General features: G+C 48.5%; 1 protein-coding gene across 1 annotated transcript; it reads right to left on the minus strand.

The window, feature by feature from the left end:
• Nucleotides 1–635: 635 nt before the first annotated feature.
• Nucleotides 636–13,158, minus strand: LOC127922502 (glutamate receptor 2-like; the record flags this gene model as incomplete). The annotated part of the gene is made up of 4 exons (XM_052506355.1): nucleotides 636–827; nucleotides 2,842–3,000; nucleotides 4,335–4,388; nucleotides 12,962–13,158. Coding segments are annotated over 4 exons (602 nt in total), but the record flags the coding sequence as incomplete, so codon positions are not given.
• Between the last annotated feature and the right edge of the window lie 243 nt (nucleotides 13,159–13,401).

A 13,401-nucleotide genomic window follows, 5' to 3' on the forward strand; every position in this document is an offset into this window, starting at 1 on the left:
CACACACACACACACACACACACACACACACACACACACACACACACACACAGACACACACACACACACACACACACACACACACACACACACACACACACACACACACACACACACACACACACACACACACACAGACACACACACACACACACACACACACACACACACACACACACAGACACACACAGACACACACAGACACACACAGACACACACAGACACACACACAGACACACACAGACACACACAGACACACACAGACACAGACACACACACACACACACACACACACACACAGACACACACAGACACACACACACACACACAGACACACACAGACACACACAGACACACACACACACACACAGACACACACAGACACACACACACACACACACACACACACACACACACACACACACACACACACACACACACACACACACACACACACACACACACACACAGACACACACAGACACACACAGACACACACACAGACACACACAGACACACACAGACACACACACACACACACACACACACACACACACACACACACACACACAGTATTTTACCCCATCCATATAAAATTACACAACACACAAGATCATTGAAGACCCTAAAAACACGCTAAAATCTGTTTCTATGGTAACCTGTTTGAGAGCGCGTTCTATCTCCATCCCCTGAGACCAGGGCACTGCTGGATTGGCCAGACAGTCTCCGTTATTGCCACGACGACTGAAATCAATCCGCTGCTTGGTGAGTGTCCGGAACGCTTCAGTCATAACCTGGACCGCATCATAAGTCAGAGCTGATGTGTACTGGAGAGAGAGAGAGAGATAGAGGGATAGAGGGAGAGAGAGAGAGATAGAGGGATAGAGGGATAGCGGGAGAGAGAGAGAGAGAGAGAGAGAGATAGAGGGATAGAGGGAGAGAGAGAGAGAGATAGAGGGATAGAGGGAGAGAGAGAGAGAGAGAGAGAGAGGGAGAGAGAGAGAGATAGAGGGATAGAGGGGAGAGAGAGAGAGAGAGAGAGAGAGAGAGATAGAGGGATAGAGAGAGAGAGAGAGAGAGAGAGAGAGATAGAGGGATAGAGGGATAGCGGGAGAGAGAGAGAGAGAGAGAGAGGGATAGAGAGATAGAGAGAGAGAGATAGAGGGATAGCGGGAGAGAGAGATAGAGGGATAGCGGGAGAGAGAGAGAGAGAGAGAGAGAGAGAGAGAGAGAGAGAGAGAGAGAGAGAGAGAGAGAGAGAGGATAGCGGGAGAGAGAGAGAGAGAGAGAGAGAGATAGAGGGATAGCAGGAGAGAGAGAGAGAGAGAGAGAGAGAGAGAGAGAGGGATAGCGGGAGAGAGAGAGAGAGAGAGAGAGAGAGAGAGGAGATAGCGGGAGATAGCGGGAGAGAGAGAGAGAGAGAGAGAGAGAGAGAGAGAGAGAGAGAGAGAGAGAGAGAGAGGGAGAGAGGGAGAGAGATAGAGGGATAGAGGGAGAGAGAAATGAGAGATATTCAGAGATGGGGAGAGAGAGAGATGGAGAGATAGAGGGATAGCAGGAGAGAGAAATGGAGAGATATTCAGAGATGGAGAGAGAGAGATAGAGGGAGAGAGGGACAGAGAGAGAGAGGGAGAGAGAGATAGAGAGATAGAGGGATAGCAGGAGAGAGAAATGGAGAGATATTCAGAGATGGGGAGAGAGAGATGGAGAGATAGAGGGATAGCAGGAGAGAGAAATGGAGAGATATTCAGAGATGGAGAGAGAGAGATAGAGGGATAGCGGGAGAGAGAAATTGAGAGATATTCAGAGATGGAGAGAGAGAGATAGAGGGAGAGAGGGACAGAGAGAGAGAGGGAGAGAGAGATAGAGAGATAGAGGGATAGCGGGAGAGAGAAATGGAGAGATATTCAGAGATGGAGAGAGAGAGATAGAGGGAGAGAGGGACAGAGAGAGAGAGGGAGAGATAGAGGGATAGTGGGAGAGAGAAATGGAGAGATATTCAGAGATGGAGAGAGAGAAAGATAGAGGGAGAGAGAAATGAAGAGATATTCAGAAATGGAGAGAGAGAGAGATAGAGGGAGAGAGAAATGGAGAGATATTCAGAGATGGGGAGAGAGAGAGATAGAGAGAGAGAGATAGAGGGAGAGAGAAATGGAGATATTCAGAGATGGAGAGAGAGAGAGAAATGAAGAGATATTCATAGATGGAGAGAGAGAGAGGGATAGAGGGAGAGAGAAAGAGATCGAGAGATGACGATATATTGAAAGATGTGGAGAGAGGGGAGAGAGAGAGAGAGAGAGAGAGAGAGAGAGAGAGAGAGAGAGAGAGAGAGAGAGAGAGAGAGATAGCGGGAGAGAGAAATGGAGAGTTATTGAGAGATGTGCTGATATGCTGTTCTAATAACCCATTTCTGTGTTCGTGCAAGTTAGGGTAGGGGTTAGAGGTCGTAGCCTGATCCTTCTGTCAGCACCAGGGTTAGGGTAGGGGTTAGAGGTCGTACCCTGATCCTGCTGTCAGCACCAGGGTTAGGGTAGGGGTTAGGGGTTAGAGGTTAGGGGTACTACCCTGATCCTGCTGTCAGCACCAGGGTTAGGGTAGGGGTTAGGGGTTAGAGGTTAGGGGTACTACCCTGATCCTGCTGTCAGCACCAGGGTTAGGGTAGGGGTTAGGGGTTAGAGGTTAGAGGTTAGGGGTACTACCCTGATCCTGTTGTCAGCACCAGGGTTAGGGTAGGGGTTAGGGGTTAGAGGTTAGAGGTTAGGGGTACTACCCTGATCCTGCTGTCAGCACCAGGGTTAGGGTAGGGGTTAGGGGTTAGAGGTTAGAGGTTAGGGGTACTACCCTGATCCTGTTGTCAGCACCAGGGTACTCTTTCTCCTCCAGTGCTTCCCATCTCTGGTCGAACTTGGAGACGAGTGGCTCCTCAAAGTCAACAATCTGGAAACCCGACACATTGGCTCCCCCATACTGGATCTTAGACAGGTCACCATCAACGAAGCCCTGGACACACACACACACACACACACACACACACACACACACACACACACACACACACACACACACACACACACACACACACACACTGAGTTAGTACCAGGCTATATGTGATGTCATTACCAGTTATGTAGTAATATGAGAGGTATCAGGGATCATACCAGGTTAGTACCAGGGATCATACCAGGTTAGTATCAGGGATCATACCAGGTTAGTATCAGGGATCATACCAGGTTAGTACCAGGGATCATACCAGGTTAGTACCAAGGATCATACTTGGTTAGTACCAGGGATCATACCAGGTTAGTACCAGGGATCATACCAGGTTAGTACCAGGGATCATACCAGGTTAGTACCAGGGATCATACCAGGTTAGTACCAGGGATCATACCAGGTTAGTACCAGGGATCATACCAGGTTAGTACCAGGGATCATACCAGGTTAGTACCAGGGATCATACTTGGTTAGTACCAGGGATCATACCAGGTTAGTACCAGAGATCATACCAGGTTAGTACCAGGGATCATACCAGGTTAGTACCAGGGATCATACCAGGTTAGTACCAGGTATCATACTTGGTTAGTACCAGGGATCATACCAGGTTAGTACCAGGGATCATACCAGGTTAGTACCAGGGATCATACCAGGTTAGTACCAGGGATCATACCAGGTTAGTACCAGGGATCATACCAGGTTAGTACCAGGGATCATACCAGGTTAGTACCAGGGATCATACCAGGTTAGTACCAGGGATAATACCAGGTTAGTACCAGGGATCATATCAGGTTAGTACCAGGGATCATACCAGGTTAGTATCAGGGATCATACCAGGTTAGTACCAGGAATCATACAAGGTTAGTACCAGGGATCATACCAGGTTAGTACCAGGGATCATACCAGGTTAGTACCAGGGATCATACCAGGTTAGTACCAGGGATCATACCAGGTTAGTACCAGGGATCATACCAGGTTAGTACCAGGGATCATACCAGGTTAGTACCAGGGATCATACCAGGTTAGTACCAGGGATCATACCAGATTAGTACCAGGGATCATATCAGGTTAGTACCAGGGATCATACCAGGTTAGTACCAGGGATCATACCAGGTTAGTACCAGGGATCATGCCAGGTTAGTACCAGGGATCATACCAGGTTAGTACCAGGGATCATACCAGGTTAGTACCAGGGATCATACCAGGTTAGTACCAGGGATCATACCAGGTTAGTACCAGGGATCATACCAGGTTAGTACCAGGGATCATACCAGGTTAGTACCAGGCTATGTGTGATGTCAGTACAAGTTATGTAGAAATATGAGAGGTATCAGGCATCATACCAGGTTAGCGATGATGTAATGGTATCCTTTAACATGTCGGCCAATGGTGATGACCTGCAGGAACACAAAAAACAATATAATTTAAAACAATATTATAGAAAACAATATTATATAAAACAATATTATATAAAACAATATTATATTAAACAATATTATAGAAAACAATATTATAGAAAACAATATTATAGAAAACAATATTATATAAAACAATATTATAGAAAACAATATTATATAAAACAATATTATAGAAAACAATATTATATAAAACAATATTATAGAAAACAATATTATATAAAACAATATTATAGAAAACAATATTATAGAAAACAATATTATAGAAAACAATATTATAGAAAACAATACCATATTAGGAAGGGATAAACACAGACGTTTTACCTATAAAATGGATTAAAGCACACATCAATATACTCGTAAAACAATGTCACAAATACCCTTTACCTTATACTGTACCTAATACAGTCAACAGACAATGGATCCCAGTAGAGCCCAATGGATCCCAGTAGAGCCCAATGGATCCCAGTAGAGCCCAATGGATCCCAGTAGAGCCCAATGTCACAAATACCCTTTACCTTATACTGTACCTAATACAGTCAACAGACAATGGATCCCAGTAGAGCCCAATGGATCCCAGTAGAGCCCAATGGATCCCAGTAGAGCCCAATGTCACAAATACCCTTTACCTTATACTGTACCTAATACAGTCAACAGACAATGGATCCCATTAGAGCCCAATGGATCCCAGTAGAGCCCAATGGATCCCAGTAGAGCCCAATGGATCCCAGTAGAGCCCAATGTCACAAATACCCTTTACCTTATACTGTACCTAATACAGTCAACAGACAATGGATCCCAGTAGAGCCCAATGGATCCCAGTAGAGCCCAATGGATCCCAGTAGAGCCCAATGTCACAAATACCCTTTACCTTATACTGTACCTAATACAGTCAACAGACAATGGATCCCAGTAGAGCCCAATGTCACAAATACCTTTACCTTATACTGTACCTAATACAGTCAACAGACAATGGATCCCATTAGAGCCCAATGGATCCCATTAGAGCCCAATGTCACAAATACCCTTTACCTTATACTGTACCTAATACAGTCAACAGACAATGGATCCCATTAGAGCCCAATGTCACAAATACCCTTTACCTTATACTGTACCTAATACAGTCAACAGACAATGGATCCCATTAGAGCCCAATGGATCCCAATAGAGCCCAATGTCACAAATACCCTTTACCTTATACTGTACCTAATACAGTCAACAGACAATGGATCCCAGTAGAGCCCAATGTCACAAATACCCTTTACCTTATACTGTACCTAATACAGTCAACAGACAATGGATCCCAGTAGAGCCCAATGTCACAAATACCCTTTACCTTATACTGTACCTAATACAGTCAACAGACAATGGATCCCAGTAGAGCCCAATGTCACAAATACCCTTTACCTTATACTGTACCTAATACAGTCAACAGACAATGGATCCCAGTAGAGCCCAATGGATCCCAGTAGAGCCCAATGTCACAAATACCCTTTACCTGATACTGTACCTAATACAGTCAACAGACAATGGATCCCAGTAGAGCCCAATGTCACAAATACCCTTTACCTTATACTGTACTTAATACAGTCAACAGACAATGGATCCCAGTAGAGCCCAATGTCACAAATACCCTTTACCTTATACTGTACCTAATACAGTCAACAGACAATGGATCCCAGTAGAGCCCAATGTCACAAATACCTTTACCTTATACTGTACCTAATACAGTCAACAGACAATGGATCCCAGTAGAGCCCAATGTCACAAATAACCTTTACCTTATACTGTACCTAATACAGTCAACAGACAATGGATCCCAGTAGAGCCCAATGTCACAAATACCCTTTACCTTATACTGTACCTAATACAGTCAACAGACAATGGATCCCAGTAGAGCCCAATGTCACAAATACCCTTTACCTTATACTGTACCTAATACAGTCAACAGACAATGGATCCCAGTAGAGCCCAATGTCACAAATACCCTTTACCTTATACTGTACCTAATACAGTCAACAGACAATGGATCCCAGTAGAGCCCAATGTCACAAATACCCTTTACCTTATACTGTACCTAATACCGTCAACAGACAATGGATCCCAGTAGAGCCCAATGTCACAAATACCCTTTACCTTATACTGTACTTAATACAGTCAACAGACAATGGATCCCAGTAGAGCCCAATGTCACAAATACCCTTTACCTTATACTGTACCTAATACAGTCAACAGACAATGGATCAGTCAATAAGATTCTTGCTACGTAAGCTTAACTTTCTGAACATTCGAGACGTGTAGTCCACTTGTCATTCCAATCTCCTTGCATTAGCGTAGCCTCTTCTGTAGCCTGTCAACTATGTGTCTGTCTATCCCTGTTCTCTCCTCTCTGCACAGACAATACAAACGCTCCACACCGCGTGGCCGCGGCCACCCTAATCTGGTGGTCCCAGCGCGCACGACCCACGTGGAGTTCCAGGTCTCCGGTAGCCTCTGGAACTGCCGATCTGCGGCCAACAAGGCAGAGTTCATCTCAGCCTATGCCTCCCTCCAGTCCCTCGACTTCTTGGCACTGACGGAAACATGGATCACCACAGATAACACTGCTACTCCTACTGCTCTCTCTTCGTCCGCCCACGTGTTCTCGCACACCCGAGAGCTTCTGGTCAGCGGGGTGGTGGCACCGGGATCCTCATCTCTCCCAAGTGGTCATTCTCTCTTTCTCCCCTTACCCATCTGTCTATCGCCTCCTTTGAATTCCATGCTGTCACAGTTACCAGCCCTTTCAAGCTTAACATCCTTATCATTTATCGCCCTCCAGGTTCCCTCGGAGAGTTCATCAATGAGCTTGATGCCTTGATAAGCTCCTTTCCTGAGGACGGCTCACCTCTCACAGTTCTGGGCGACTTTAACCTCCCCACGTCTACCTTTGACTCATTCCTCTCTGCCTCCTTCTTTCCACTCCTCTCCTCTTTTGACCTCACCCTCTCACCTTCCCCCCCTACTCACAAGGCAGGCAATACGCTCGACCTCATCTTTACTAGATGCTGTTCTTCCACTAACCTCATTGCAACTCCACTCCAAGTCTCCGACCACTACCTTGTATCCTTTTCCCTCTCGCTCTCATCCAACACTTCCCACACTGACCCTACTCGGATGGTATCGCGCCGTCCCAACCTTCGCTCTCTCTCCCCCGCTACTCTCTCCTCTTCCATCCTATCATCTCTTCCCTCTGCTCAAACCTTCTCCAACCTATCTCCTGATTCTGCCTCCTCAACCCTCCTCTCCTCCCTTTCTGCATCCTTTGACTCTCTATGTCCCCTATTCTCCAGGCCGGCTCGGTCCTCCCCTCCCGCTCCGTGGCTCGACGACTCATTGCGAGCTCACAGAACAGGGCTCCGGGCAGCCGAGCGGAAATGGAGGAAAACTCGCCTCCCTGCGGACCTGGCATCCTTTCACTCCCTCCTCTCTACATTTTCCTCCTCTGTCTCTGCTGCTAAAGCCACTTTCTACCACTCTAAATTCCAAGCATCTGCCTCTAACCCTAGGAAGCTCTTTGCCACCTTCTCCTCCCTCCTGAATCCTCCTCCCCCTCCCCCCCTCCTCCCTCTCTGCAGATGACTTCGTCAACCATTTTGAAAAGAAGGTCGACGACAACAACCTGCCCGCTTGACCCTATCCCCTCCTCTCTTCTCCAGACCATTTCCGGAGACCTTCTCCCTTACCTCACCTCGCTCATCAACTCATCCCTGACCGCTGGCTACGTCCCTTCCGTCTTCAAGAGAGCGAGAGTTGCACCCCTTCTGAAAAAACCTACACTCGATCCCTCCGATGTCAACAACTACAGACCAGTATCCCTTCTTTCTTTTCTCTCCAAAACTCTTGAACGTGCCGTCCTTGGCCAGCTCTCCCGCTATCTCTCTCAGAATGACCTTCTTGATCCAAATCAGTCAGGTTTCAAGACTAGTCATTCAACTGAGACTGCTCTTCTCTGTATCACGGAGGCGCTCCGCACTGCTAAAGCTAACTCTCTCTCCTCTGCTCTCATCCTTCTAGACCTATCGGCTGCCTTCGATACTGTGAACCATCAGATCCTCCTCTCCACCCTCTCCGAGTTGGGCATCTCCGGCGCGGCCCACGCTTGGATTGCGTCCTACCTGACAGGTCGCTCCTACCAGGTGGCGTGGCGAGAATCTGTCTCCTCACCACGCGCTCTCACCACTGGTGTCCCCCAGGGCTCTGTTCTAGGCCCTCTCCTATTCTCGCTATACACAAAGTCACTTGGCTCTGTCATAACCTCACATGGTCTCTCCTATCATTGCTATGCAGACGACACACAATTAATCTTCTCCTTTCCCCCTTCTGATGACCAGGTGGCGAATCGCATCTCTGCATGTCTGGCAGACATATCAGTGTGGATGACGGATCACCACCTCAAGCTGAACCTCGGCAAGACGGAGCTGCTCTTCCTCCCGGGGAAGGACTGCCCATTCCATGATCTCGCCATCACGGTTGACAACTCCATTGTGTCCTCCTCCCAGAGCGCTAAGAACCTTGGCGTAATCCTGGACAACACCCTGTCGTTCTCAACTACCATCAAGGCGGTGGCCCGTTCCTGTAGGTTCATGCTCTACAACATCCGCAGAGTACGACCCTGCCTCACACAGGAAGCGGCGCAGGTCCTAATCCAGGCACTTGTCATCTCCCGTCTGGATTACTGCAACTCACTGTTGGCTGGGCTCCCTGCCTGTGCCATTAAACCCCTACAACTCATCCAGAACGCCGCAGCCCGTCTGGTGTTCAACCTTCCCAAGTTCTCTCACGTCACCCCGCTCCTCCGCTCTCTCCACTGGCTTCCAGTTGAAGCTTGCATCCGCTACAAGACCATGGTGCTTGCCTACGGAGCTGTGAGGGGAACGGCACCTCAGTACCTCCAGGCTCTGATCAGGCCCTACACCCAAACAAGGGCACTGCGTTCATCCACCTCTGGCCTGCTCGCCTCCCTACCACTGAGGAAGTACAGTTCCCGCTCAGCCCAGTCAAAACTGTTCGCTGCTCTGGCCCCCCAATGGTGGAACAAACTCCCTCACGACGCCAGGACAGCGGAGTCAATCACCACCTTCCGGAGACACCTGAAACCCCACCTCTTTAAGGAATACCTAGGATAGGATAAGTAATCCTTCTCACCCCCCCCCCCCTAAAAGATTTTGATGCACTATTGTAAAGTGGCTGTTCCACTGGATGTCATAAGGTGAATGCACCCGTCTGCTAAATGACTTAAATGTAAATGTAAATGTAATGGATTCCATAGCCGCAGGAACAGGCAGTGGATCGGGTGGTTGTTGACCTTGATGATCTTTTTGGCCTTCCTAGGTTAGGTTAGGGTTAGGGTTCACCTGTGACATCAGGTGCTGTGTCCTGGATGGCAGTTAGCTTGTACCCGATGATGTGTTGGGCAGATCGCACTACCCTCTGGAGAGCCCTGCAGTTGAGGGTGGTGCAGTTGCCGTACCAGGCTGTGGTAAAAATTTGTCAGGGTTTTGGGTGACAAGCCAAATTTCTTCAGCCTCTTGAGGTACATATCCCAACCAGAACCCATGGATTACAGGCAATATCCACATCGAGCTAAAGGCTAGAGCTGCCGCTTTCAAGGAGCGGGGCACTAATCCAGACGCCTGTAAGAAATCCTGACGAACCATCAAACAAGCAACGCGTCAATACAGGATTCAGATTGAATCCTACTACACCGGCTCTGATGCTCGTCAGATGGGCAAACTATTACAGACTACAAAAGAACACCAGCTGTTCTGGATGACTGTGTGATAACGCACTCGGTAGCCGATGTGAGGAAGACCTTTAATTCACAAAGCCGCGGGGCCAGATGGATTACCAGGACGTGTACTCAAAGCATGCACTGACCCACTGGCAAGTGTCTTCACTGACATTTTAAACCTCTCCCTGTCTGAGTCTGTAATACCAACATGTTTCAAGCAGACCACCATAGTCCCTGTGCCCAAGGAAGGTAACCTGCCTATATGACTACCGACCCGTAGCGCTCACGTCGGTAGCCATGAAGTGCTTTGAAAGGCTGGTCATGGCTCACATCCACACCATCATCCCGGATATCCTAGACCCACTCCAATTCGCATACCGCTCCAACAGATCCACAGATGACGCAATCTCAATCACACTCCACACTGCCCTTTCCCACCTGGGCAAAAGGAACACCTACGTGAGAATGCTATTCATTGACTACAGCGTTCAACACCATAGTGCCCTCGAAGCTCATCAATAAGCTAAGGACCCTGGGACTAAACACCTCCCTCTGCAACTGGATCCTGGACTTCCTGACGGGCCGCCCCCAGGTGGTAAGACTAGGCAACAATACATCTGCCACGCTGATCCTCAACAATGGTGCCCCTCAGGGGTGTGTACTCCCCTCCTGCCTGGACAAACATGACTCCAACACCATCATTAAGTTTGCTGACGACACAACAGTGGTAGGCCTGATCACCGACAACGATGACACAGCCTATAGGGAGGAGATCAGAGACCTGGCAGTATGGTGCCAGGACAACAACCTCTCCCTCAATGTGAGCAAGACTAAGGAGTTGATCGTAGACTACAGGAAAAGGCAGGCTGAACACGCCCCCATTAACATCGACGGGGCTGAAGTGGAGCGGGTTGAGAGTTTCAAGTTCCTTGGTGTCCACATCACCAACGAACTATCATGGTCCAAACACACCAAAACAGTCATGAAGAGGGCACAACAAAACCTTTTCTCCCCCAGGAGACTGAAAAGATTTGGCATGGGTCCCCAGATCCTCAAAAGGTTCTACAGCTGCACCATCGAGAGCACCCTGACCGGTTGCATCACCACTTGGTATGGAAACTGCTCGGCATCTGACCGTAATGCACTACAGAGGGTAATGCGTACAGCCCAGTACATCACTGGGGCCAAGCTTCCTGCCATCCAGGACCTATATAATAGGTGGTGTCAGAGGAAAGCCCATAAAATTGTCAGAGACTCCAGTCAACAGTTTTCTCTGCTACCGCACGGCAAGCGGTACCGGAGCGCCAGGTCTAGGACCAAAAGGCTCCTTAACAGTTTCTACCCCCCCAAGCCATAAGACTGCTGAACAGTTTCTACCCCCAAGCCATAAGACTGCTGAACAGTTTCTACCCCCAAGCCATAAACCTGCTGAACAGTTTCTACCCCCAAGCCATAAGCCTGCTGAACAGTTTCTACCCCCAAGCCATAAGCCTGCTGAACAGTTTCTACCCCCAAGCTATAAGCCTGCTGAACAGTTTCTACCCCCAAGCCATAAGCCTGCTGAACAGTTTCTACCCCCAAGCCATAAGCCTGCTGAACAGTTTCTACCTCCAAGCCATAAGCCTGCTGAACAGCTTCTACCCCCAAGCCATAAGCCTGCTGAACAGTTTCTACCCCCAAGCCATAAGCCTGCTGAACAGTTTCTACCCCCAAGCCATAAGCCTGCTGAACAGTTTCTACCCCCAAGCCATAAGCCTGCTGAATAGTTTCTACCCCCAAGCCATAAGCCTGATGAACAGTTTCTACCCCCAAGCCATAAGCCTGCTGAACAGTTTCTACCCCCAAGCCATAAGCCTGCTGAACAGTTTCTACCCCCAAGCCATAAGCCTGCTGAACAGTTTCTACCCCCAAGCCATAAGCCTGCTGAACAGTTTCTACCCCCAAGCCATAAGCCTGCTGAACAGTTTCTACCCCCAAGCCATAAGCCTGCTGAACAGTTTCTACCCCCAAGCCATAAGCCTGCTGAACAGTTTCTACCCCCAAGCCATAAGCCTGCTGAACATTTCTACCCCCAAGCCATAAGCCTGCTGAACAGTTTCTACCCCCAAGCCATAAGCCTGCTGAACAGTTTCTACCCCCAAGCCATAAGCCTGCTGAACAGTTTCTACCCCCAAGCCATAAGCCTGCTGAACAGTTTCTACCCCCAAGCCATAAGCCTGCTGAACAGTTTCTACCTCCAAGCCATAAGCCTGCTGAACAGCTTCTACCCCCAAGCCATAAGCCTGCTGAACAGTTTCTACCCCCAAGCCATAAGCCTGCTGAACAGTTTCTACCCCCAAGCCATAAGCCTGCTGAAAAGTTTCTACCCCCAAGCCATAAGCCTGCTGAACAGTTTCTACCCCCAAGCCATAAGCCTGCTGAACAGTTTCTACCTCCAAGCCATAAGCCTGCTGAACAGTTTCTACCCCCAAGCCATAAGCCTGCTGAACAGTTTCTACCCCCAAGCCATAAGTCTGCTGAACAATTAATAAAATGGCCACCGGACTATTACATTGACCCCCCCTGCCCTTGTTGTGTCCACTGCTGCTACTCGCTGTATATTATCTATGCATAGTCACTTCACCCCCCGACGCGAGAGGTGTAGTCAGCCTGTTAGACTTTTAACCTTTTCTTGTTCACAATCTAGACACAGACAGACAGACAGACAGACAGACAGACAGACAGACAGACAGACAGACAGACAGACAGACAGACAGACAGACAGACAGACAGACAGACCAACCTGGTCCATGATGTCTTTAACCTTGTCTTGTTCACAGTCCAGAATGACTCTCCTCTCCTTTCGTATCTCCAGGTCTTGGAACATGGAGCGATACGCCTCGTCCTTCCTCTCATCCTTCTGGTTGCCTACGTTGATGGCTGTTACAATCCACTTCCTCTCTGCTGCTGTATCCAGGATCACTTGCAGGGTGGACAGACCTACACATACACATATATACACACACAGCAGGTTAGAAAGGTACTGTAACTGGGGCTAGGGTCATGGTAGGATGGAAAGGTAACTGGGGTTAGGGTCATGGTAGGATGGAAAGGTACTGTAACTGGGGCTAGGGTCATGGTAGGATGGAAAGGTAACTGGGGCTAGGGTCATGGTAGGATGGAAAGGTAACTGGGGCTAGGGTCATGGTAGGATGGAAAGGTAACTGGGGTTAGGGTCATGGT

The sequence above is a fragment of the Oncorhynchus keta genome, unplaced genomic scaffold (assembly GCF_023373465.1).
Source record: "Oncorhynchus keta strain PuntledgeMale-10-30-2019 unplaced genomic scaffold, Oket_V2 Un_contig_25963_pilon_pilon, whole genome shotgun sequence".
Taxonomy (NCBI): Eukaryota; Metazoa; Chordata; class Actinopteri; order Salmoniformes; family Salmonidae; genus Oncorhynchus; species Oncorhynchus keta.